Raw genomic sequence first — 26,793 nt, 5'->3', positions numbered from 1 at the left:
AACTGACCTTTTTAAAATCACTTGCTCAACATCCACCATATATTTCTCTCCACCTCTCTTAAATAAAAATTCTCTGTGGACCTTGTAAAACCTTCAAGCCATGCTGTCCAGTAGAAATATAATGTGATCCACACATGTACTTTTACATTTTGTAGTACCTACATTTTAAAAAGTAAAAGAAAACAGGTGAAATGAATTTTAATAATATATTTTATTGAATCCAGAATACCCAAAATTTTATCACTTCAACAGGTAATCAACATAAGAATAGCTGATGAGCTATTGTACATTCTCTTTTTTTGAGCTAAGTCTTTGAAATCCGGTGCATATTTGCACTCACATCTGGATTTGGACTTGCCACGTTTCAGGTGCTTAGTACCCACATGAGGCTCATGGCTGCCATATTGGAAGCTGTAGAGAAACTGCTATGGTTTTCAAATTCTTCTTCCCAGAGTGCCCTGCTGTGTGTGGAGGCGAGGCTTTTCTCAGGTGGTCTTCATAGGACACCAGAGATGAGCACAGCTGAAGTTTATCATCCAACACTGGGCAGAACCTGTCCCCATACCAGGGAAGAAGGAAGGAAGGGGTTGATCATACCAAGAGGTGACATGTCTATGGGGCTTAACGCATGCTAGGAGTTTTGCAAAGGGCTTTACATTGTGTTAAGTCATTTGATCCTCTAGCGACGCTTTGAGGGAGGCTGTCATATTATTATCCCCGTTTTACAGGTGGGGAAGTAGAGGCACAGGGATTGAAGTGACCCACCTGTTCAAGGACACACAGATAATAAGTGGTGGAGCTGGGATTTGAACCCAGGCAGCCTGGCTCCAGGACCTGTGCCTTGGTTGATCACCTCTGTGAGCAGACTGTCTCAGAATTGGGCCCTGCCATTTCTCTACAATGGTGTCACAGACAGGATCTAGAGTCAGTGCTACCCACTTGGATTTGTTCATTCAACAAATTATGTTGAGCCCCTTCTGTGCACCAGACCACACGCTCACAGAGCTTACTTTGAGGGGAGGAATTCAGTAACAGACACTTCCCCAAATGGCGTTACTGGGATTCATAGGAAAAGCCCAGCTCTGAAAGAGGGTGTTGACAAGTAGATACTCTGATAGAGTCATCATTTAGCAAGTTGGCACCAGAGGGAGAGGTATGTCAGTGCCAGGGGGAATAGAGCTCTGTTCCAGTCCGAAGGGGGTTGCCAGCCCACTGTGTCCTCGAGGAGGTAGGGATGGTGACCTGTGGGTGCCAGGAGCTTGGTCCAGCAGTATGCCAGGAAGAGCCAGGACTAATGCCAAGGGGACTGGCCAAGAAGAGCCAGCATCAAGGCAGCTGTGAGGCCGGAGCTCAGAATTCACAGCTAGGAGCGGAGGGACGAGATGGTGCTGAGCCCCAGAAACACATCTTACGGAGTCTCACTGGCAGAACAATAAAAGTCCGTGAGTAAGAGAATGAATGCATGAAAGTAGCTCCTCACCACTGGTCATCCAGTCATTTGGTGTATTCATCAATCAAGAGGCATTTATTGAGCACCTCTGGTATGCCAGGAACTGTTTCACAAACTGTCACTCTTGACATTTGTTGAAACTGATATCTTACTAGAGATTCAACAATTTCTCTTTAATTTTCAGTGGCAAGACTTATTCCCCAGATGTGTCCCACTTTCCTACAAAAAGTGTCATATTTGAACCTCCGACATTGCCCTTTAATAACAGGAATAATAGTAACAGCTGTTAATAACCTATTGTTGTGCCAGGCCCTGTGCTAAGCACTTATATATAGCTTCTTTTAATCCTCACAGCAGGCCTAAGAGGTAGTTTCTATTATTTACCCCCATTTTACAGATGAGGAAACTGAGGATCAGAGAGGGGCAGTGACTTGCCCAAGGTCACACAGCCAGATGCAGTGGAACTGGAACTTGAACCCAGACTTTCTACTCCATACTTTTTTTTTTTTTTTTTTAACAGGCAAAGGCTATTTATTTAGAACTTGCTCTGGCAAAGGAGTCAGCCACCATCAGCTGAATTTTGGCAGTCTACTCCATACTTTTAATCTTCATTTCCCTTCTTCCTCTCCCCAATCCCATGTTTGCACATGTAGAAAATGATCAAATTTGCTTTTAGACTCAGATGCTGCGGTCACACGTGATTCTTTCTCTTGTTGTTTCCAAAGGTGGTGGCTCTTAGTAAGAGAAGTCAGGAGGCCGAAGCCGCTTTCCTGAGCGTTTACAAGCAGTTAATTGAAGCACCAGGTAAGAAATGCTTGGGCTCCATGAGTGAATAATTAACAAAAATACACTGCTGTTAGGACTGTTACACAGGGGCCTCCTCTCAGTGGCATCTGGGGACAGGCCAAGACTCCTGGGTGAGGCCAGGCCCTCCATGGGTAGGAGTTGTAGGGACTGAGGAGGTCTACACCCAGTCTGGTGTGATGTGTCCCCACATGACTCTTCCATCTTACCCCACTGCCTTCCAACATCAGCCAGGGAGCTTTGGGGGGCTTCTGGTAAGATCTCCCACCTGGATCTTCTTGGGGAGCCGAGTGTCTTGTCCACCAGAACCCTCATCCCTTTGCCACAAGGGGCAGAAGGCACCCAGTGCTCTCTGCCAGCAGAGGGCGCTGGAGGAAAGACTGCAAATGTTTCCTCCAACATGGCACGGCCAACCTCAAAAACTTGATGTTCCTCAAAAACCAAACCCAAAAGAGCATATACTGTATGACTCCATTTACATAAAATATGAAGACAGGCAAAAATTAATGTCAGCAGTATTCACAATGGCTAAAAGGGGGAACAACCCAAATGTCCATCAGTGGATGAATAAATAAAATGTGGTTTACCAATCCCGTGGAATATTATTTAGCCGTAAAAAGTAAAGAAGTACTGACAACATGCTACAGAGCGGATGAACCTTAAAAACGTGATGCTGGGTGAAAGAAGCCAGATACAAGAGGTCACACGGTTTATGATTTCATTTGTATGAAGTACCCAGAATAGGCAAATCTATAGAGACAGAAATCAGATTGGTGGTTACCAATCTGGGGGCAGGAGAGAATGGGGAGTGAATTCTTAATGGGTATGAGGTTTCCTTTTAGGGGAATAAAAATGTTCTGGGACTAGATAGAGATGGTGGTTGCACGACATCACGAGTGTACTAACTGGCACTGAATTGTTCACTATAAAATGGTAAATTTTGCGTTACAGAATTTCACCTAAAAAAAAAAAAGACACCTGTGCTGTTAGAAGTCAAGAGAGTGGTTTCTCTTGGATGGGGCGACAGTTCCTGGGAGGGGCCTTTGGGGGCTGGAGATGTTGCTTCTTGATCTGGGTGTGGATTACAGAGGTATGATCAGCTTGAGAGCCTTCAACTGTGTACCTAAATATGTAGGTACACTGCTGCAAAAAGTTTCCCTTTTTTAAAATGGCCCGTCCTCTGCAATGTTTTCATTTATTGACCTAGAGTTGGGAACCCCGAATGTAGTGATTTGCTTAATAATGGTGGAGCTGGGAGAAGACTCCACTGTGCTAACTCCCTCCACCCAGACAGCCCCTCTAATCCATTTCTGGTACTTCCACACAGCTGCAGGAATTAGTGCTATCAGGGGTGATTGGGGCTGGGGGTTTACGAAGAAGAAAATGAGATCCCACTCTAGGCTGAGCCATGGAGAAGGCAAAGTCATTTATATTTGATGTCAAGGTTGTTTGTGAGATCTTTTTGCGGGGGATGGGAAAGTCCCTCGTTCCATCTGTCTTGGGCAATTGTGGTGGTTTAAATAGTGTCCTCCCAAATTTATGTCCACTCTGAACCTCCTAGTGTGACCTTATTTGGAAACAGGGTCTTTGCAGATGTAATTAGTTAAGGATCTCGAGATGAGATCATCCTGGACTTAGGGAGGACCCTAAATCCAATGAAGGGTGTCCTTATAAGAAGAGGAGAGGGAGTTTTAGGACACAGACACAGGGAAGAGGGCCATGTGAAGACAGAGGCAGAGTTTGGAGTGATGCAACTGCAAGCCAAGGAATGCCTGAGCCCACCAGGAGCTGGAAGAGACAAGGAAGGATCCTCCGCTAGAGCCTTCAGAAGGAGCACAGCCCTGACAGCAACTTGATTTTGGACTTCTGGCCTCCAGAACTGTGAGAGAATAAACTTTTGTGGTTTTAAGCCACCTTAGTGGGTGGTGCTCTGTTATGGCTGCCCCAGGAAACTAATAGAGCAACAATGATGTGAAGCTTCCCCTCCAAAAGCACATGGGCTGGGTGGTGAGGGAAGTCTTCTAGCCTGTTCCACTCAAAGTGTAGTCCATGCACCAGCAGCATTGGCTTCCCCTGGAGCTCGTTAGAAATACAGAGCCTCGGGCCATTGAAGCCTCTGCATTTTAACAAGCTCCCCAGGGGATCTGGGAGCACATCACAGTTAGAGAAGCACTGGCCAGGTGTAGAAGTTGCATGTGCTCTACCCTCTGCATGTTACAAGCCCCAAGGGAACAGGCACTACCAGTCCCTGTCTCCCTGGCACAAAGGTTGAGTCCAGTGCCTGCTGCCTCGCAGCCAGGGAGAGATGGGACTCCGCTCTTGATACATTCAACAACTATTTCTAGAATGTCTGCTCATGTCACATCTTGGCTACTCGTGGGAGGTTATGTTAGTTTCCCTTTGCTGTAACAAACTACCACAAACTGGGTGGCTTAAAACAACAGATCCTTATTCTCTCTCAGTTCTGGAGGCCAGAAGTCTGAAATCCAGGTGTCGGCAGGGCTGTGCTCCCTCCGAAGACGAACACTGGTGCAGGGAGCAGAAAGCGGAGTAACTTACATCCTTCACGTTACACGCTGTATTTCAATAGGGGAGGACTCTTCCTTACCTCTTCCAGCTTCTGGCGGCTCCAGGTGTCCCTTGGCTTGTGGCTGCATCACTCCAATCTCTGCCTCTGTCTGCACATGGCCTTCTTCCCTCTGTGTCTCTGGGTCCCAAATCCCCCTCTCCGTTCTCTTATAAGGACACTGGTCATTGGGTTTAGGCCCCGCCCAGATAATCCAGGATGATCTCATCTCAAGATCCTTAACTTAATTACATTTGCAAAAGACCCTTTTCCAAAAAAGGTCGCATTTGCAGGTTCCAGGCATTAGGACATGGATGTATATTTTGGGGTCACCATTCAGCCCACTACAGAGGCACCTGCAGACTCGACTTGCTCTGCTCCAGTCCCGTGCTCTGCCCTGATTCTGCACTCGCAGGAAGGCAGCACGGCCACACGTGTTTTCTCAGTCAGAATGCTTTGGCGGCAAGAATGGCTGGAACCAGACAGCACAGCCCTCCAGGCTCTGTGCCTCCCCCTGCCAGGACATGGCCCTGTGGTATGAGGCCAAGACAGCTGTGTCTGCAGCCCTGGTCGTTATCACCCTTACTGAGGACCACACCAGGCACGTGGCCGAGAGACCGAGAGGCCGCCCCATTCCTTGCAGCCTTTTTGCTTATGATGTCTCCACCCTTATCAGAGCTATCTGGGAAAAAATTTGGAAAAATACACCCTCTTATTTCCCACTCCTTTCAATTCTTTGGGTTGCGCAGTCTCAGTGGCAAATGACAGTGGAGGGTGACCCAACACAGGCCCCAGAGATACCTCCCACGAGTCCGCATGCCCAGTTCCTCCACCGGGCCTCATAGTACCTTTCCTGTAGCACCAGGGGGCAGCACTGAGATGGGCTTGTGTTTCCAGGCTCAGACCCCAGTTCAAATCCTGCCTGTACTGCTTACTCATTGGGTAACTGTGGACGAATTAATTCACCTCCCTGAGCTTCAGTCTTCACTTCTATAAATTGCGGATAATATCAGAGTCTGTCTCATACAGTCATTGGGAGGCTTCAGCGTGCATGGCACAGAGTGGCACTTGCTAAGTGTTAACTGTTCTTATCATCATCTGTGTGTCCCTAGGACAAGTGAAATTCTCCAAGCCTGGGACTGAGTCATAGTAAACCTGTGTACCCTGAATCCAGTACACAGTGGGCACCTAATAATTGTTTGTTGAATGAATTAGAAATAAGATTCAGACGCAGAAAGTGGGAGAAGAGTTATTTGAATGAAAAGGTACTTTTTTCAACTAGCGCTTTCTGCTTGTCACGTGTTTCTCTACTCAGATGGCATTTATTGAGTGCCTCCTCTGTGCCCAGCACTCACTAGACACTGGGAACGTAGCCATGAGCCTGCCGATGCAGACACGGGCCCAGACTTCAGAGAACTTACATTCTGGTGGCAGAGCTAAACAGATCATCACTCAAGTAACCTGTTGTCTCAAACCCAGGGGAGCGTTTGGGGGTGAGAAGGGGCTTACAGCCCCCGTGTGGGAGAGAGCATCATTTCTGAGGTTCACTATGGGACCCTCATCTTTCTGAAAATATGTAAACCCACAAGGCCAGAACCGCAGTGCCAGTCAGGGACCGTGAGCGCTCCCAAGATTGGCATGGAACTCCCTGGAAAGTTCCCATGCCCTCTCGCCCCTCTCCCCAAACGGTCATTCCAAGCCTAGTGCTGACTCCACGTGTCTGATTTCCCAACTCTGCTCCCCAGAAATGGAGGGGTGGGGGGGACGTACATCCCCAGCTGTCACCGAGCTAGAGAACGAGGAACCTTAACTGAGACATACCATACGAACAGCCCCTTCAGGGCTCTAATTCATTTTCAAGACATTTAAGAATAACAAAATGTTTTAATGATTTCTTAGGGGAATTAGGAAGACATATTTTTGTTCTCATTAAATTGTATCCTCAGACACAAGAACCAAATGTCAGATGCGTTGTCGGTGCTTGGAGCTTCCCTGCGCACTGTCCCTGCCACACACGCCGCCCCAGCCCCTCCGTAAAAATAACACTCCTGGAAAATTGGCCAGGATGAACACTCTCCTGTTTTTATACTTCTTGACAGGCAAATTATTTGTCGAAATACTTCCCCTCCACACCTCCCCCCCCGAAGCCACACAAGTCCTGATTCAACATTTTTGTTTTGAGTGACTGCTGCCAACACAAATCTTTGGCAGAGAATGCGATATAGCGCGATTGCTCAGCAAGTATTTTGATAAGTGTGCAGCCTGTATGTCTGTAATTATGAAAGAAAACCGTAAATCTTTTGGATATTGTTCACACAGATGTGGCGTGAAGTGAGGAAAAAAAGCAGTAAAACGTGTTAAAAGCATAATTAATGTCATTGTTGTAGAGGATGATTTGATTTAAACCTTTCTGACTTCGGTACCGGTGATGGCTGATTTCTTTATTGCGTTCATAGAGTCACTAGGTACCGACCCAAGCTTCAGAGAGCTAACTTATTAACTGAGTGATTAGTTAAAAGCAAAAAGAAAAATATTCAAAAAGAAAACAAGGAAAGAGCATGTAAGAGGGAGGCAGAGGAACACTGCTGAAGAGATAAGAAGGGAGAGGTGAGTGCCCCAATTTTTTTTTTTTTTTTTTTTTTTTTTGCTTTACTTTGGTTTTTTAAAATCTGATGCAGGAGATGGCAACTCCTCAAGGGCATTTCTCTCCCTGCTCCTCCTTTCAGGAGGCAAGGCTGGGCAGCTTAGGTTGATCGAGCTGTAGCATCAGACACAGTGAGGTGGGACTCTCAGCTTGGTGTTTTTGAGCTGTGTGACCTTGGGCAGGGGCCTGAACTTCTCTGACTCTGGTTTCTGTGTCTTTAGCAGAGGGATAATAGAACCTGTTCATCAGTCAATGTGAGGATTCTATACCTATACACGAAAGCATTTGGCAGGTTGGATAATCAGCAGCCCACTGCAAAGCTGACATCAGAGTATAAGTTACGTGAGCCACACACATTGGCTGTGGATTTCATACAGCTCTGTCAATTATCAAGGACGTGGGGTGAGAGGTTTAACACTACAGGGTTACTGAATGTGCAGTAGGACAATACTTTCCAATGTTTAGGATTTTTAAATTTTTCTCCACAATTATAAAAGTTGCATATGCCTACTGTCAAATTCAGAAAATATGGAAATAGGAGGGGAAAACTACCTACTAGAAAAGCAGTGGCAATATTTTGTTGTTTTTCTATCTGATCTTTTCCCCATGTACTTTTTCAAAATGGTCGTTCATTCTGCATGTACCATTTTCAATCCTGCTTCCTTTCACCCGCTACAAGCATCTGTATTTCTCTGTGTGATTACAAATTCTGAGTAACTTTGGTTCCTCTTGTGTAACAGTCTCTTGTGTGGCTGTATTGTAATTTACTGAACCCCATTCCCAACACTGGGTATTCGGGGTTCTTGGGAATGCAAGACATACTGGTACTGTACTGTAGTTATAAGAGTGAGGAAGAAAACTTGGGAAGGAGAATGTGTTGTAGCCACATATTGACCACAAACCCAGGAAAAGTGGTCAGAAAGAGTAAGAATTGTTTTACTCCTTGTTGATTTATTTTGTACTTCTTTGTTTATTAGTTACACTAAATATCTTTTCACGTTATGAACCACTCATATTTATTCTTTTGTAAATCACTGATTCATGTACCCTTAGCCCATTTTTCTGTCAGAGAGATCATTTTCTTATTGATTTGTAGATGCTCTTTGTATATTAGAGATACTAACCTTTGTCCTGGTAAATGTGTTTCATATCTTCTCCCCTAGTTTGCCTTTTGTTTCTTAACTTTGTTTACAATGTCTCTTGTATATGATACACGGCAGGCATTCAAAAAATATTTGCAGAAAGTAGGAAATCTTACCAGACCTTTGCTTTATGGCTTCCGGGTTTATTGTCATATTTAAAAAACCCCCTCTCACCTGAAGGTTGTAGGATTTTTTTAAGTACTTTTGTGATCTGAATTTTTAGAAATTTGAATCTTTGAAGCATTTGAAATATATGGTGATGGAAGTAGAAAGGGGGGTTAAGAATTTAACATTGTGTTTGTCCCAAATGACTAGTTATACTGCCATCTAGTGGATAAGCCACCTTTGCAGATAAAGGCAATACAGATTTTAGTGTAATGAGAGACCCATCGCTGTCTTTGGCTGCCCTCACCTCCTTCCCTTCCTCCCTGTATATGCCTCTGCGCATTTGGTCCTGTTGAGCTCAGGGGAGCACAGAAGGGTAACGTAAAAGGTTATTTAACCCATAAAAAAAGGAAAAGTTTAACAGCAGATTTTCCAGAGATGGTACTTAACCTCAAAAGGCATCGTCTCCCCATTTTCTGCCACACCTTTGCCTCTGCCATTTCTTCTGCCAGGAGTGCCCTTTTTCCTCCTGGCCCCCTGTCCGATTTTTACTGCTCCTGGCAGCTAAGGGGTGAAAGATGATTAAAGGAAAGCATCCAGCATGATGCTGGTACCCAGTGGGTGCTCAATAAACGGCTGCTCCCTTTCAGAAGGGATGACAGGCGTTTCAGCTGTGGCTTTTCTTTTTTTTTTTTATAAATTTATTTACTTTTTATTTTTGGCTGCGTTGGGTCTTCGTTGCCGCACGTGGGCTTTCTCTAGTTGTGGTGAGCGGGGGCTGCTCTTCGTTGTGCTGTGCAGGCTTCTGTTGTGGAGCGCAGGCTCTAGGCGCACGGGCTTCAGTAGTTGTGGCACGTGGGCTCAGTAGTTGTGGCTCACGGGCTCTGGAGCACAGGCTCAGTACTTGTGGCGCACGGGCTTAGTTGCTCCGCGGCACGTGGGATCTTCCCGGACCAGGGCTCGAACCCGTGTCCCCTGCATTGGCAGGCGGATTCCTAACCACTGCGCCACCAGGGAAGCCCTCAGCTGTGGCTTTTCATCAGCTCATTCTCTGAGCACCTACCATGTGCTGAGCCCTGTGGGAACTCAAACTTGAGTCCTGCCCTGCCCTCGGAGTCCAGCAGGGGCCACATGACCCAAAGACAGACGGCCAGAACACCCAGCAGAAAAAGGGCTTCAAGGTGGGAAGGCCAGGAGAGGTGCCTCAGGGAGAGCAGCCTTTGAATTTAAACGATGAGCTACCATCCTTGAGGGGCGGTTTCTTGGGTGCTCCCTGTGTGCCAGGCAGTGCGCTCAGCCCCTTACAGAAAGGATTTCACTTATCCCCTCTGCCTCTTGGAGGTAGGTATTGCCATCCTGCCCTGCTGTGTGGCTGAGGCAATGCAGGCTCAGAGAGGTCAAGCCACTTGCCCAAGGTCACACAGCAGAGAGGTAGTGGAGCCTGAATCTTGATCCCTGGCTCCAAACCCAGATGCAGGATTAATTTTAAAATTGAAAGGGTTGGCGGACTTCCCTGGCGGTCGAATGGTTAAGACTCCATGCTACCAATGCAGGGGGCCCGGGTTCGATCCCTGGTCAGGGAACTAAGATTCGACATGCTGCACAGTGCGGCCAAAAAAGGAAAAAAAATTGAAAGGGTTGGAACAAAACCATTAGAGATTTGACATCTAAATACAGTGAAAAACAGCTAAGGGTCTTTGCTGCCAGTAGGTTGAGAGGTTCTAGGGTGAGAGGATGAGCCCTTTGCAGAAGTGCAGATGTGTTAGCTGGAAGAAGAACGTTAACCCTCACAGACAAGCACACCTGGTCCTCCGGGCCCAGGGCTCCAAAGGCTGGTACTTTTGTTGAGGAGAAATTGAGTCACAGAGCTCCAAATTCAGGGGCAGAGAGATGCCAGGAGGAGCACTAGCAGGTCTGCAGGCTGAAGGGCCCTCTCACGGCGCGGGGCCGGTCTCCATTCTGCCGTCTTGCATCCTGTATCACACCTGACTGCTCTGATCCTCAGTTTCCCCACCTGTGAAATATGGGTAATGATCTCACCTGATTATAGGCTCATTGGGTGGCTTCAGTGGGAATGGAGAACACTTAACATGGTGCCTGGCACAGAGTAGTAGCCCCGTGCAATTCATTCAACAAACATTGAACTCCTGCTGTTTGATAGGCATGCTACTCAGCACCGGGGGCACAATGTTAAGCAAAACAGACACTGTCCCCGCCTGCCTGGAAATTTCTGTGCAGCTTAGTCTATGGAAACTTGGTTTTTATTACAATGGACATGGGTTTGGGTCCCAGCTCTGCCGCTGCCTGGATGGGTAACCTTGAGGAACTAGCTCTACCTCTCCGAGCCTCTGTTCCCTCCTCTGGAAAAGCACACTTACCTTCTGGTACCTCTGGGAGGATTAAGCAAGGTGAAGAGTATAAAATCCTAAGCTGGTGTCTGGCACACAGTAAATGCTCAGTAGATCAGTGGCTGCCGTTGCTGTTGGTGGTGGTGTTACTGTTACATCACCACCCAGTGCCAAGAAGGAAGACCCTCTCCAGCCCCTCTGTCCGTGCTTAAGCCAGGAGACCCCGAAGCAGCCAGCCCTAGCGGTGGAGGGAAGAAAGCACGGCCCCCATTTGCATACAAGGGCTGGGTAGCCCATCTGCTATCAAAAAGTTAGGATTAAAGGATCAAAGTTAGGCTCGCTGCCGCCGTCAGTAGCCTGAACCTCCTGCCCACACAGGCGCCCGGAGCCGGGGCCCAGATGGGAGAAGGCTTCTGTCTCAGAGATACTTTGGAGGGGCACACGCATACTTCTGCATATATGTGTTTCTAAACAGCCTCTCGGACAGCCTTTGCGGCTCCAGCTTTCCTAAAAAAAGCTCTGAGCGCCGCTTTCCTTCAGATGGACACAGTGGGAGGAATGGGACAGCTTTCCTTAGATTCACGACTCTCCCACACAGCCCCATAGACACTTTTTTAAAAAACACCAACAGCATCAGCTAGTGGTAGAAGATGGAATAGATGATGTTCTATCCATCTCCTCCTACAGAGGCTTTGGAAAGCCTGGTGTGAGATTAAAATATTATAAATCTGTTGGCAGTATTCTCTAGGGGTTTAGATCCAATGTAACCAAAATGAATTAGTCATTTTATTAAGCAGTTTATGCATAAAGAGCAAGTTGATGGCTGTAAGACAAAGACACTCTATTTCCTGACGACGTTCCCCCTCCCCGCATGCCCAGCAGGACCTGCCACCTCGGATGGTTCATATTTGATCTTCCGTGTCTGCCAACGTGCTTAATTAATCCAAAGGATATGGAGTCAGACACTTGTGATTTGGGGTCCCCTGTTTGGGGCTTTTTTATTCAGGTTGGTTCTAAAGCCGTTTGATTCCCACCGCCGTTGCCCTTGTCTGTATATCGACAGCGTGTATGTCGCAGGAGTGAAGTGGGCGAAATAAAGTCCCGCTCACAGCTCTGGGCAGCCGCGTGTCTCAGCTGAAAGGTTTCCAGGGGAAGCGCTGAGCCCGGCAGAAAGCCAGGCTCCCTGGCTCCAGATGAGGAGCTACAGGGATGTTCTGTCACTTCTCCTGACACTGAGATATGCGGCTTGCCAGACGTTGGAGGGGGACACAGGTCGCTTTGGAGACTGGGGGTCAGCGGGACCCCGCGCTTCCCCAAGTGGGGTCACCTGACATAGGGGGCAGCCTTGGTGTACCTGGCGCAACACAGACTTTGAATACATTGCGCACCAGGTATCACCTTTCTAGTTCCTTCTAGAGAAAGTCTCAGTCAGGTGCTAAAGCATCTTAAATGCCTATAGAACACCTGTGAATCTCTCCTTTTAACCAAGGAAGAGCCGGCCTCAAGCTCAAGGTCTTGAGCAGGCAATGGGGATGTAACTAGAATTTAATAACGTCAGTTTCTTGATTTTTCCTTTGTATTTATTTTAATGGTTAAAACCCCTTTTTTATAATACAGAATCCCAATGATCTACTTACAGTAGTGAAACAAATATTCCTTTAAAATATATTTAAGCTAAAAACATCAAATCACGTAAGGACAGATATCAAGTTGGTAATATTTGGGGGGGCAGGTGGATGCAGTTTAAGGTGTGACATGAGTCACCAGCATTTGACGATTGGGCCACCCTGGGTTCAAATCCAGCTCCGCCTTTTTCAGCAAGTGGCTTCCCTCTGCTGGGCTGCAGTTTTCTCATCTGGAAAATGGGGAGGATAGCACTGTCTCATGTGGTTGTTTTGATGATTAAATAAATATCTGCAAAGTACCTGGCGTATGTCAGGGTGCGGGGTGGGGGGTGGGGATGAAGAAATGTCAGTTCCCTGGAGCTTTTGGCTCAAGATGCTGGGTGGGCATCTCATCTGCTCTTTACCCCAGCTTCCTGGATATGGGCCCCCCATCTGCCCCAGAATGAATGTTTGCTAGAGTTGGGAGGATGAAGACCAGAAACGAGTGTTTGAAGAGCCAGAGCCTGCTCTGAACCCAATCACCACCCACCAGCACCCAGAGCAGCCTACAGGGAGGAGAGGTGAAGCTGGCACCAAGAACTACCCAGGCATCGCCAGCCTCTCTGAGCCCCGTGTCCTCATCAGTAAAATGGGTCAGTTGTGAAGATGAAGCTAAGCTGTGTTTCTGGGACAGTAACTCGGGGGGGATTGGCCAGGATGGTGTGCCAGCATGTCTTGGTCTAAGGGGAGCTGTTTCTCCTGGTGCTTCCCGGCTCTGGATTATTCTCTCTCAGCCCCCTGCTGGCTTCCTCATTTCCTTCAGGGCTCTGCTCAAATGTCACCTCCCTGACCAGGCTGCCTCAATTAGCACACTGCCCCCAAGCACACACCTCAGGCCACTCCCTCCCCCAGCCCTGCTGTTTTTGTTCTCAGCCCCCTTACGGCTGTTGGTTTATTTGTCCTTTGTCCATCTCTCCCCTCTAGAATGTCAACCCCAGGAAGGCAGGAATTTCCTCTTATTTACTGCTGTATCTCCAGGGCCCAGAAACGTCCCTAAGTAGATGCTCAGGAAGTATCTGGCAACCGAAGAAATGGTATCTGACATATAGCAGGTACTCAGTAAAAAGGTACTAATGAATAAATGGCTGAATTACAGACTGTATTAGTTTTTTCCTACTGCTGTAACAAATGACCACTAACTTAGATGCTTAAAACAAGCAACATTTCTTGAGCACCTACTATGTGAAAGGCCTTGGGAGAAAGGGGTTGCTGAGGAATGAAAGCTAGATGTCCCCAGACCTCTGTGACTGTCAGATTCTCTGAGAAACCTCCTCCCAACATTTCAAAGATTTGCTGTCATTTCTGTCTCTTTCCCTTTGTATTTTGTAAGAGCAGCCAGTGACGTTTAGCTGAGGCATCAACCAATACCAGTTGGACAAAGTAAGCAGGAAGCCCTTGGATGTGTCACCTCCCTCAGCTGAGCATTTTACTTATGCGTAGCTTGGCAGAATCTTCCAGTCCTCTGAATGCTCATATTTGTTTTTTCTACGTAACTCAATCCCCAGCAATGTAGCTCAGACCTCCGTGGATTTCTCCCAGATGGGGGAGTTGGGAAGAAATGGGTTTACCCACGTGCCGTAAAGTCTAGGAATTCTGTGGGGAGGAAATAAAGAATGGAATATGCCTGGGGAAGTAAGTGATCATCGTTGCTATACACTCTTCAGAGCAGGGACCATACTCAACCCACCGCCCTGTTCCTCAGTAGCTGGAGAGGATGAACATACAGGAGGATCGGAGCCCAGCACCTGCTGCTTTGTCTTATGAAGCACACTCGTCTTCCTGGACGACTGGTGAAATGGGTGCAGCAAGAGGGAAGTAGGTCAGGCTTAAGTAAGAACTGCCTTCCTATGAGACTTGGAATCTAGCAGCTCCTTAGTCCCGCCTTTCTCACAGTTGGTATCCAGCCAGTTGCCATGTATTATGAGTTGAATCGTGTGCCCCCAAAAGATATGTTGAAGTCCTAACCCCTGGTACCTGTGAATGTGACCTTATTTGGAGATAGAGTCTTTGCAGATGTGATGATGATAAGGGAAGGTCCTTAGGGTGAGACCCTAATCCACCATGACTGGTGTCCTTATAAGAAGAGGAGAGAGATACACAGAGAAGAGGGCCAAGTGATGACAGAGGCAGAGATTGAAGTGACGCCACCACAAGCTGAGAAATGCCAAGGATTGCGAGCAACACCAGAAGCTAGGAGAAAGCGTGGAACAGATCAAGAGAGCACAGCTCTGCCAGCGCCTGGATTTTGGACTTTGAACCTCCAGAGTACACATGATGTATTAGTTTTCAGAGGCTGCCATGCCAAATTTCCATAAACTGGATAGTTTAAAACAATGGAAATTTATTCTCTCGGTTTTGGAGGCCAGAAGCCCAGAATCAAGGTGTTGGCAGTGTTGGTTCCTTGTGGAGGCACACAGGGAGAATCTGTTCCATTCCTCTCTCCTAGCTTCTGGTGGCGGCCGGCCATCGTTGGCATTCCTTGCCTTGTAGACACATCATTTCAGTCTCTGTCTCTGTCTTCACAGCGGCTTCCCTGTGTGTTGCCTGTCTGTGTCCTCTCCTCTTATTGTAAAGACACCAGTCATTGGATTAGTCAACCCTAATCCAGTCGACCTCATCTTAACTTGATTTCATCTGCAAAGACCCTGTTGCTAAATAAGGTCAGTTTCACAAGTTCTGGATAGACACGAATTTGGGGAAATGCCGTTCAGCGTAGAACACCACACCCCCTCAAGCCTAGAACACCACACCCCATCACTTCTTCCTATCTACCTCTTGTGTCTGAGCACTTCCCCCACTCCTCCTGCCACCGCCCTGATCCCAGCATCGCTGCCTGGACTGTTGCAGTAGCCCCCTGTCTGGCTCCCTCTACAGCCCATTTTTCTTGCAGCAGCTTGGATGAGCCTTTGAAAAATGCTAATTAGAACATGTCACTTCCTAATGCTCTTAAGATAAGTCCTTTCCCCATCCATATTATCTGACTGGGATGTCAGCTACACATAGACAGGGCCACTACTGTGCCCCCCACAGATAGATGCTCAACAAACTCTTGCCGAGTGAAGCAGGTGCATGGACCCATAGGTCCCCCTGTGAGCTCTGCCCACTTTAGATTCACCACTGTGGAATGTACCAGCACCTCAGCATGGGCTCCACACCCACGGACTCCAGAGTCTAGCTGCAGCTCCACAGGAGAGGCACTGTGACTATCCCCATTTTACAGACCAGGAAACTGAGGCTCTGAGAGGGAAAAGAATAATCACATATTGGTTTGGGTCCTCTGGAAGCAATCACATGCCAAGATGGCACCGGATGTGCAAGAGATTTACTGGGGAAGATGCCTCTGAAGGAGAGGGAGAGGAGGAGACCAGGAGAGAGCCTTCACTTGGTGATGCTGCTCTAACACCTGGGAAGGGAGAGAGGGAAGGAAGGAGGGTTGGTAGGAGGAACCCCAAACTGCAATGCAGCTCTGAAAAAGTCTCAGCCAAGCTAAAACTAACAGGAGCCCCAAAGCAGGATGCAATAGTCTGCTCAGGCTGCTATAAGAAAACACCACAAACTAGGTGGCTTAAACAACAGAATTTTATCTCTTACAGTTCTGGAGGCTGGGAAGTCCAAGATCAAGGTACCAGCAGGGTTGGTTTCTGGTGAGAGCTCTTTTCCTGGCTTGTAGATGGCTGCCTTCTTACTGTGTCCCCACATGGCCTTTCCTTTCTGCACGTGCAGAGGGAGAAAGCTCTAGTGTCTCTTCCTCTTCTTGTAAGGACACCAGTCCTATCAGATTGGGCCCCAATCTTAATGACCTCATTTAACCTTAATTACTTCCTTAAAGCCCTGTCCCCAGTTGCATCAGGGGTTAAGGCTTCAACATACGGGTTTGGGGGAAAACATTTTAGTCTATAATACTAGGTTGCCTTTTCCAGCATCAGCAGGAGTGGCCCAGCCCTGCTGTCTCTGTCTTGCTCGGTCATTGGCTGGGAGCAGGCCTGGGGAAACCTGGCCTCCAAACAAACACTGCAGTATATCCGAAGGTGCGGCGCCTGGAGACTGTCACCAGCTCCTCGCAGGACGTTCTTCTTGAAGGGAGAGCTGGGTGGCACATCCCACACTGCCACAAGTCATAAGAATAAGGGTAACGCTCACTTAGACTCTGTTAGGTGCCAGGCACTGTCACAGGGGCTCAGCGTGCTCATGGAGTCCCTGCACAGCCCTCTACAGTAGGTCCTGTTGTTATCCCTGTTTTACTGAGGGGGAAACTGAGGCTCAGGGGACCTAAGTGACTTTCCCTAAATTTGTCACAGCCAGGATTTGACCGTCAGCCTCCTAACCTGCCCCTCTGCCCCTTTATCTGAGAACGGCTTTGGGAATTTGGAGGATTCACAATGTTCAAACCTCGTGTCAACTTCAACTATGAAGGCGTTTAATAATCACCCTCCCTGAGCATCCCAGCGCCAAGGAATAGGCCCAGGGCCAAAAGCACTCACTTTGGCAGGACCACACCCCTATCTGGTGATAACCAATGATGATTGAGTGTGTGCCTCAGGGATACTTGTAACAGAAATTAGGAGCCCAGAGAAGTCTGATGCTTTGTCCAAGGTCACACAGCAAGCCTGTGGCAAGGCCAAGAACAGCGCCCTCATGCTCGTGCTTCTGGCCTAATAATCCCCATGCCCTGCCTCAAGGCAACTTAGCCCACTACAGAGAGTCACCAGGCACTCCGGGTTCAAATCCCACCCCTGCAACTTCTGAGCTCGGCGACCTCGGGCACATGGAATCTCCTCTCTGGGCCTTCATTTCCTTGCCTGGAAAGTGGAAGTAGCAGCATCTACCTTATTGGGCCTCACCTTGGGGAAGTGATTTCACTCCCCCATGCCTCAGTTTCCCCATCTATAGAATGGGAACACAACAGCCCTCCTAACAGTGTTGTGGTGAAGACTGTATGAATTCTAATCGATTTAAAGTGCTCCGGCTGTTGGGATTTGGCCACAGCCTGACTTTGGCTGAGTCATCTGAACCTCCTCCGACTTCCTCTCGCAAATTGGGGATCTAGGAGGAAGCACAGTGTGGGAAGAAGAGGCCGAGGCCCAAGGCCCCATCTTGGCCCTACCACCAACTCACTGGCAGACTTCAGGGAAGTCACAGGACCCCACTTTTCCCCAACTGTGCACTGGGGGTAGGGGTGTTGGACACTTGACAAATTGTCCCTCCTCAGTGTGACTTTCTAAGCTGGAGCCTTTGAGTCCCTGAGTGGAGCTCAACGCAGGATTACTGGATTCTGAGTCTCCCAGGCACTGATGAGAGTATACGAGGCCTTACCCTGTCCCGAGTCTCCGTGGAGTTTTGCCATGTAGACAGCAGCTCCTAGAACGTCACGGGACGGTGTGCTGCCCCCTCTCAGGGAAATAACAGCAGCCAACACTTATCAAGCCCTGCTGTGCACCCAGCACTGTGCAAATCTCGGTACACATTCTCTCATTCAGTCCTTGCAGCCCCATTTTACAGATAAGAAAATGGAGGCGTGGAGAGGTTAACTAACTGTCCAAAGGTCACATGGCCAGTTTAGAGCTGGAGCTGACACCAGGAGTCCTTATATCATGCTGCCTCTCTCAGTAATCTTTTTCAGTCTTGCCAGTAGTAACTTCTGAGAAGTAGAAACTGTAGTATTTTTTTCTGACTTTTTAAGTGGGGAAACTGAGGCTCAAGACCAGCGCTGGACTTCATGTTCTGAGAGTTTAACCACTATGTTCTACCCTGTACTGGCAAATGAAGGCAAAGAGAGCCTTGGAACCCGCTGACCCCGTATTGAGTGTCCACTCGCCACCCACCTCCTCCAGTCTCTCCAGGAGGCCACCTGCGGTCAGCTTCCCCTCGACAAAGAGCACAAGGCAGCAAGGGATGACCGCAGGGCCTCCGAGCAGAACAAACATCAATTTCTGATCCCTGGGAATGAGGTAAATGACATCCTTCTTCACCCGAGCGTCATCTTTTGGCTTGGACAGGCTCCTGGCCAGCCGGCCCCCGAGCCATGAGCTGGATCTTTCCCACCTCCCTGGAACCAGAGCGAGCCCTCCACGCCACTCTCAGCTGCAGCCTCCCGTGTTTATCTAACCTCCCTGACCCCGGCAAGCGCTTGTCGCCTTTTTCTTCCTTTCTCAAAAACCAGGACACAATAGGAAGCGTTTTCTTGAACTTATTAAAAAATCCAGACTTGTAAATTAATTTGTCCGTGTTGTACAAAGGCAGTGCAGATGGACTCATTAGCATGCACACAACAAATAATTATAGATGAATTTTTAGCTGGCCTGCCTAATGCGCTTGCTGGGTTAATTATGTCAATGTATAATTACATCAGCCCGGGGAGACATAATGGCATACCCTGCTGAGCAGCCCCTGCCTAATGACGGGGCGTGGGGGAGTGCTGACAGAGGAAAGCCAGCAGCAGCGTTCCCGTGCACCTGCTTACCTCGACACAAACACCCATTGTCTGAGCCTCCCACCACCTAAACAAACAGGCGGGAGAAGAGGGATAAAATGCAGAGGTGGCCTTGTTCCAGCCGGACCTGAAGGTCCCCAAGTAGAGGCTCTGCCCTTTTTCTTCCATCAGCAGATATTTATTGGGTTGGACCCTGGGTCAGGCTTCATTCACCCACAAGGGGTCCAGTGGAGGAGCAAGAACAGATGCAGTCCCAGCCCTGCCTTGTTGTGGAGTTTGCAGTCCAGCGGGTATTAATTAGGTGCACTTGCAAATCAATGAAAATTGGAAGTACAGTGAGTGCTGTGAAGGAAAGGTGCAGGCAGCTGGGAGAGCTCATACTAGAAGACCGACTGGTCAAGGAAGGCTTCCTGGAAGAATTGGCATTTGAGTTGCTAAGATGAGTAAGCATTAACTAGCTGAAAGGGATAGGGGAGGGCAGGGTGTTCCTGGCAGAGGCTCCCTGCTGTACAAAGTCTTTGAGGTGCGAAGGTGCATTTGAGGGACTAAGAGAAGAAGGCCAGTGTGGCTTGCACTCAGAAGGGCAGGAATAATAGTGAGGGCTTCCATTTGTCCTGAGCTGACCGAGTGCCAGGCACCGTGTTGAGCACTTTACATGAATCTTCATCACAGGCCCACGAGGTCGGTACTTTTATGGTGAGGCACAGAGAGGTAGCGCCATTTACCAAGGTCACACAGCAATTCTAAGAAGCAAGTATGGATTAGACCAGGACCAGGGACATCGGACTCCAGGGTCCACAGCAGCAGAGAGCAGTGGCCAAGCAGATGCCGGTGGGAGATCCCAAAGGAGGGACCAGGAAGAGAGAGGGCTCTGGGGCATTAGAAAAAATGTGGACCAGACCAGCCCCCTTGGTCTGAAGCGAGGAGGCCCTGGCTTTCTTGGGACCCCATGAACACCTACCTACCTGCAGCTACCAGGGTCGAAATATCCACACCACTGGGACAGGAAGTCTTTGTGGCATCAGAGAAAGAGACCCAGACTTGAGTCTCTCCTCCACGCTTCAGCAAGTCACCTGGCTTCTCTGAGCAGTTTCCTCATCTGTGAAAACAAGTTAGATCCAGGCCAGCCTCCAGGGGATGCTGGGTGCATCATGGGAACCTATTCCCAGGACTGGCTTTGTAACATGGAAGATGCTGCACCAGCCTCCTGCCCCAGGTGGGGAGTTGCTGGAAGCAGAGTTGTTGGATTCTAGATCTGAAGGAAGAGGAAGTGCTTGCTAGGTGACAGGGTGGGAAGGGGGACAGAATTCCAGGTGGAAGGACCTGGAGTCCTCAATTTAGCTATTGGGAAATACGGAGACATCTTATATCCAGGTGTATATCTCGCTCCCAGAAAAACTATTATTTAATCGGCCACAAGTGTCACAAATGATGGTGTGTTGGCCCAGATCCATTGAAAAGCACCCCAAGGGTTATATGTGCAAAGATGCTATTAGGGAACCTCAGGTGAAGGAAAATAGGGAGGGAGCTAGAAGAGGTGGGGAACTAGGTGGAAGCATCCAGACCACATTATAGCCTAAGGAAGGAAGCACTGTGGAAGGCCACGGGCCAGTCCTCAGCCCTCAGAGCAGTTTTGTGTCCCCCAGGAGCAGGTCTGCCTCTATCCTCGCTGCCTGCAGGCCTTGTCTGGGAAGTCCCATGAGAAGGCTAGGCTTGAAATGATGGATTTCAGAGTGTGCCTGCTAGGGTCCTTGCTAAGTGATGTTCCCTGTGGTTGGAGGTGTGCAGGACACAATCTCATGGCCACCACAGATGGCATCTAGAATCAGGAAAATGAAGTTATTATGATAATTGTTATTATTATTCCCAGCTGGGCAGGACAGCCACACCCATGGGGATGGCACGTGCTCTCCGGAGCAGGTGCCTGGAGATCTGCTCCCTCATAAAGCAGAAAGTCCACGTTGCTCCCCTAAGCCACTAGAGCGATTCCAGATGGCTTCTGTGGATGGTTCCTCCCACCCAAGCTCCCTGGCCCTGTGGCCTCAGCCGGGGCAACCCCTGACCCTCAGGGTTCCCACCACCCCTGTCCTCCTCTCTCTGCGCAGACCCCGTGCCTGTGTTTGAGGCTTCACGCAGCCCAGACGACAGACTGCAGTCCCCCAGCTTCGACCCCAGCGGGCAGACGCGGCGAGAGCTCCACAGTTCGTGGAAGAGACACCCTGAGCTCCTCGGCCCCAAAGGTACTGATAAGGTTTTCACAGAATGTCCATAATAAACAGATGGGCTGTGGATCTTTGGCAGCCAGACTCGGCCACCCTTGTGGGGGAGGCGGGCAGGGAACTCAACTCGATCATAATTTTAGATGTGGGATGGGTTCAGGTGCAGTTCTGCTGAGACAGACCAACCCCAAATCTCAGAGGCTTAATATATTTGAAGGGAGGGGAAGTTGCAGGGGACGCTCCACGCAGTCATTCAGGGACCCAGGCTGTGGTAGTCCTGCCATCGTCGGTACTCGACATCCAGAGTCACAGTGAATGTTGACACCCGGCCAACAGGCAGAGAAAGAACGTGGAGGATCACACTGAGGTGGTGGGAGCGGCGCACTTCAATTTGGCCACATCCCTGCTGCAAAGGAGGCTGGAAAATGTAGTCTGGCTGTGTGCCCAGGAGGAGAGGGAAATAGGATGTAGTGAACACAGCACTGTCTCAGCCCCAAATGAGACAAGCTAAGAAACTAGCAAAGCTAAAAATAATAGTGTTTGGGTGTACATATGTTGTGATAAAAATGTTTAAAAGCAAGAGAATGGTGAACAAAATTCAGCATGGTGGTTACCTCTGGAAGGTGAGGTAGGAGGTTACCATAGGGAGGAGCAAATAGCAGGTGAAAGCCATTGGTAACCATCCAAGTTTTGGATGTTCATTGACCTGCAGGCACTGTCGTAGGCACTGGGGACACAGCCAGGAACAAAACAGACAAAAATCTCTGCTCTCATCATGCTGACCTTCTAGAGGGAGGGACTGAGTATCAGTAAATGTTAGTAAAATATATAGTATGTCAGTTGGTGAGAAAGATTTTGGGGAAAAAATTGAGCAGAGAATTGGGGGAGTCGGGTGAAGGGATTCTTGTTTAAGGAATGAATGAGTAGGATTTACCTCAGAGGTCAGCAAGCTTTTTCTGAAAAGGGCCAGAAAGTAATTATCGCAGGTATTGCAGGTCATGTAGTTTCTGTCACAACTACTTAACTCTGGGTGAAAGCAGCCATAGATAGTATGTAAATGAGTAGGCATGGCTTTGTTTCAATAAAACTTTATTGACAAAACAGGTAGTGGGCCAGATTTGGCATGTAGTGAAGATAAAATGGGCTGAGGCCTGTCAAATGAAAGCATGACACAAAGTCTCTTCTCAGGAAACAACCACTCTCTCACAGTCCCCCATTTTACAACCTCCTCCCTTCCCCCTCCCCACATTACGTAGAGAGCACCTGCTGTAAGCCTGGCCCTAGTCAGGGTCTTCTGGGGAAGATTTACAGTGACTAAAACAACAGGACTTTGCCAACTCTGGTCCTGCACCTGGAGTACGATTCCAGCCACACTGACAAGCCAGGACTTGGCAGTTCTTCAGCCCCTGCTCGTATGTGTACACACCTCTGTGAAGCCTCTGAGGTTCCCCAGCAAAATTGTCACTCCTTCCTCTGAGGTCCCTCTGAGGTTCAAACTTCCTTCTGTAAGAATAACAGTAGTTGTGGAAATGGCCCCTTGAGAGCATTTGCTCTGTGCAGTGTGCCTTTCACACAGCATCTCACTGTCTCCTGGCATCAATCTTCTGAGGTGTCATTGGCCTCATTTTACAGATGAGGAAACTGAGTCACAGAAGCCGCAGGTGGCCAAGTGGGCAATCAGAACAGAAGTTTTTGACCTTGGTCCTGGGCTGTGTTTCTCCTTGAGGACACTTGTTATCCTGCATCATGATGGTCAAAACTTGCCTTTTTGTTCACTGTTGTGGCCTAGGCACCAGGAACGTTCCCAGTACGTGTGTGTGTGTGTGTGTGTGTGTGTGTGTGTGTGTGTGTGTGTGTGTGTGTGTGTGTGTATTATAAGCTGACTGCTGTACTCGCCTCTAGAGTAGAGGGGCTCACTCTACAAACCGCCCAGCTCTACACTCACCCTCCTGTGCCAGGATCACAGTAGAAACTTAAAAACTAGGACAGGATTTAACTGAGTCACTTGGACCCAAGGTTGGGAGAACAAATTTTGGAACTCTTGAGCCACTCACCCTCAATGGCTGAACCCTGAGCAACTCTTTCCATGAGTTTGGTGCCAAAGGCACACACTGATCTCCAAATGAACTGCCACGGGGCCTGTAAAGATGGACCTGACGTGGGCCCTGCCCCAGGGCACCTGCAGGTAAGGGGCGATGACTGAGCATCTGAGTGTGTGCCATCAATTTGGGGGAAGAGAAAACAGTGTGGTAGCTCCTCAGTAAGTTAAATCTGGAGTTACCCTGTGACCCAGCCATTCCACTCCTGGGGATATACCCTAAAGAATTGAAAACAGGTGCTCAAACAAAACTTGTACACAAATGTTTATAGCAGCACTGTTCACAGTAGCCAAATTGTGGGAATAATCCAAATGTCCATTAATGGATGAAAGGGAAAAAACAAAATATGGTATAACCATGAAATGGAATATTATTCGGCCATAAAAAAAGAATGAAGTACTGACACATGGTCCAACCTTGATGAACCTCAAAAACATGCTAAGTGAAAGAATCAAGTCACAAAAGGATAGGTGTTATAATTCCAGTGCTATGAGATATCCAAAATACACAAATCTGTAGCGACAGAAAGCAGAACAGTGGTTGCCAGGGGCTAGGGAAGGGAGTGGGGAGTTACTGCTTAATGGGGACAGGTTTCCTTTTGGGGTGATGCCAGTGTTCTGGAATTACTGATAATGGTTGCACAGTATTTTGACTATACTATGTATCACTAAATTGTGCACTTAAAATGGTTAAAATGGTGAATTTTATGTTATGTATATTTTACCAAGATTTTTTTTAATCATACAGAAGGCCAAGGAGGCAGGAACAGGTCTGAGAGGGCAAAGGAAGCCTCTGGGTATGCTGTCTGAGGCCGGCACGATGGAGTTTGCATTTCTCGTGCAGGCACTCGCCAAGGCTCAACCCAGCTGATCGCAGTGACAACAGGTCCTGACAGCTGAGCTCTCTCCAACGCTCAGTTTGGGAAATTGATTCTTCTCCCAGCACTGTTGATCGATCTGGTTTGCAGAAAGCAGCTCTGGCTGTCACGCCACTCTCAGCAATGGGCGGCTTTCCCTCTTTTTCTCCCTCCAGAACAGAGAGAGGGGACGTCGCCGGCTGGGCCCACGCTGACTGAGGGGAGCCGCCTCCCAGGCATTCCCAGCAAAGCCCTCCTGACAGAAACTTTGCTGCAGAGAAATGAGGCAGAGAAACAAAAGTGAGTGGGGGAACGACAGGCAGGCTCCCGCTGCTCCACCTGTCTGGGAGGGGGGACCTGGAAAGTCACCCCTGCCCAGGACCCTGTGGGAATCCAGATGCAGGTTGGAGATGGAGATGCGGGTCTGGGTTCAAGCCACACGTCAGCAGCTCAGTGGCCAGCCCTGGGCAGGTCACATCACCTCATTGAGCCTCAGTTTCCCCATCTAGAAAATGGGGCTAATGGTGGTATATTAGCCAGAGTCGCCCAGAAGAACAACCAGTAGAATTCTTTTTAAATTAAGAGTTGTATTTTGGGACTTCCCTGGTGGTCCAGTGGTTAAGATTCCACATTCCCAATGCAGGGGACCCGGGTTCGATCCCTGGTCAGGGAACTAGATCCCACATGCTGCAACTAAGAACCCACGTGCCGCAGCAAAGACCCAACATAGCCAAATAAATAAATATTAAGGAAAAAAAAAAGAGTTGTATTTCAGGGACTTAACTCACACGATTGAGGCTGGCGAGTCTGAATTGGTCCAGCCGGCCAGCAGGCTGGAAACTGTCAGGTGGGCGTAAGTGCTGCCATCTTGAGGCAGAATTTCTTCTCCCTCAGTTTTGTTCTTAAGACCTTCAACTGACTGAATGAAGCCCACCTGTGTTATTGCGAATATTTTCCTTTCGTTAACATCAACTGATGTTGATGTTAACCCCATCTACAGAATGCCTTCACAGCAGTACATGTATTAGTGTATGACTGAATAACTGGGTACTATAGACCAGCCAAATGGACGTATAACACTTACTGTCACAGGCAGTGTCAACTCCTAGTCTGCCATAAGAATGAAATGAAATGACACCTGTACATGCTTAGCTCAGTGCTCACAGGGAGAAGCACATGTCAGTAAATGTTTGCCTTTATGATTGGTGCAGTGGTGATAAAATATGCATTCTTAGGGCCTTTCTGGGACAATTTTATGATGATCGTTATACTTATCCTTTCTGTCATTCACTTATTTTTTCATTCCACATATTTATGGACCACCTACTGTGTGCCAGCCACTGTTCTAGGGAACAGCAGTGAACAAAATGGACAAAACTCTCTGCCCTCCTGGAGTTTACTTTCTAGTGAGGAAAACACAAACAAAAACGCTAAATAAGTGGTGTGCTACATGATAAGCATTGTGACGACATGTAAAGCAGAAGAGGGAGAGGATAAGATGGGGCTGAAGTTTTTTGTTTTTTGATTTTTAAAATTTATTTTATTTATTTATTTTTGGCTGCGTTGGGTCTTTGTTGCTGCACGCAGGCTTTCTCTAGTTGCGGAGAGCGGGGTCTACTCTTTGTTGCGGTGCGGGGGCTTCTCTTGTTGCGGAACACGGGCTCTAGGCGTGCAGGCTTCAGTAGTTGTGGCACACAGCCTCAGCAGTTGTGGCGCACAGGCTTAGTTGCTCTGCAGCATGTGGGATCTTCCCGGACCAGGGCTCGAACCCATGTCCCCTGCAGTGGCAGGAGGATTCTTAACCACTGCGCCACCAGGGAAGTCCCCGGGGGCTGAAGTTTTAAATAGAGTGTTGGAGGAGGCCTCACTGAGAAGGTGAGCAAAGCCATAAGGAGGTGAGGGAGCCTTGCAGGTATATAGGGACAGAGAGAACAATCAGTGCAAAGGCCCTGAGGTAGGAACGTACCTGATGTGTGAGGGGAGTGTGGCTGGAATGGAGTGAGCCGGGGGAGGGGGCAGGAGAAGATCAAGGTAAATGGGGCTCCTTCCCTAGAGTCACTGAGCCAGCCAAGGTAAGGCTCAGGCTTTGCATAAACCCTCCCCCAGCACAGCTAGGGGTCCTCTTTCTCTGCTGGGATGCTTGCATCACGCCCAAGTTAGACCACAGTGGGCTGGCGGGGCTTTCCAAACTCTTGCCACAGAAAAGGGAAAAAAAGTACCTCTCAAGGGGACAATAATAAGTTACCAGTGATACTGAGGGAACTCTGGGTGCTGGGCACCACATTGAACGTGCTTCACAACACTCTCTGAGGCAGACTCCATCAGAAACCCATTTTATACATGAGGAAATTGAGGCCCAGAGAGGCAAGGTCACTGGCTGCTACAGAACCTTAACTGGGCACCAGCTCTAATGGAGGCCACACAGTCAGCAAAACAGCAGGGCAGCCAAGTGCCTGAGTGTCATGT

The 26,793-nt window shown here is 48.5% G+C and overlaps 1 protein-coding gene across 1 annotated transcript in view; it reads left to right on the top strand.

Annotated features, from left to right (window-relative positions):
* CUX2 (cut like homeobox 2) overlaps positions 1–26,793 on the top strand; it is a 204,310-nt gene that overhangs the window by 156,390 nt on the left and 21,127 nt on the right. Inside the window, exons 4-6 of the mRNA XM_028480561.1 lie at positions 2,176–2,254; positions 21,259–21,393; positions 24,504–24,627. Of these exons, the coding sequence (XP_028336362.1) occupies positions 2,176–2,254; positions 21,259–21,393; positions 24,504–24,627 (338 nt within the window). The remainder of the gene's footprint in view (positions 1–2,175; positions 2,255–21,258; positions 21,394–24,503; positions 24,628–26,793) is intronic.

Source organism: Physeter macrocephalus, chromosome 19 (genome assembly GCF_002837175.3).
Source record: "Physeter macrocephalus isolate SW-GA chromosome 19, ASM283717v5, whole genome shotgun sequence".
NCBI lineage: Eukaryota > Metazoa > Chordata > Mammalia > Artiodactyla > Physeteridae > Physeter > Physeter macrocephalus.
The sequence above is the reverse complement of the archived record's forward strand: the minus strand, read 5'-3'. Positions and strand labels throughout refer to the sequence as shown.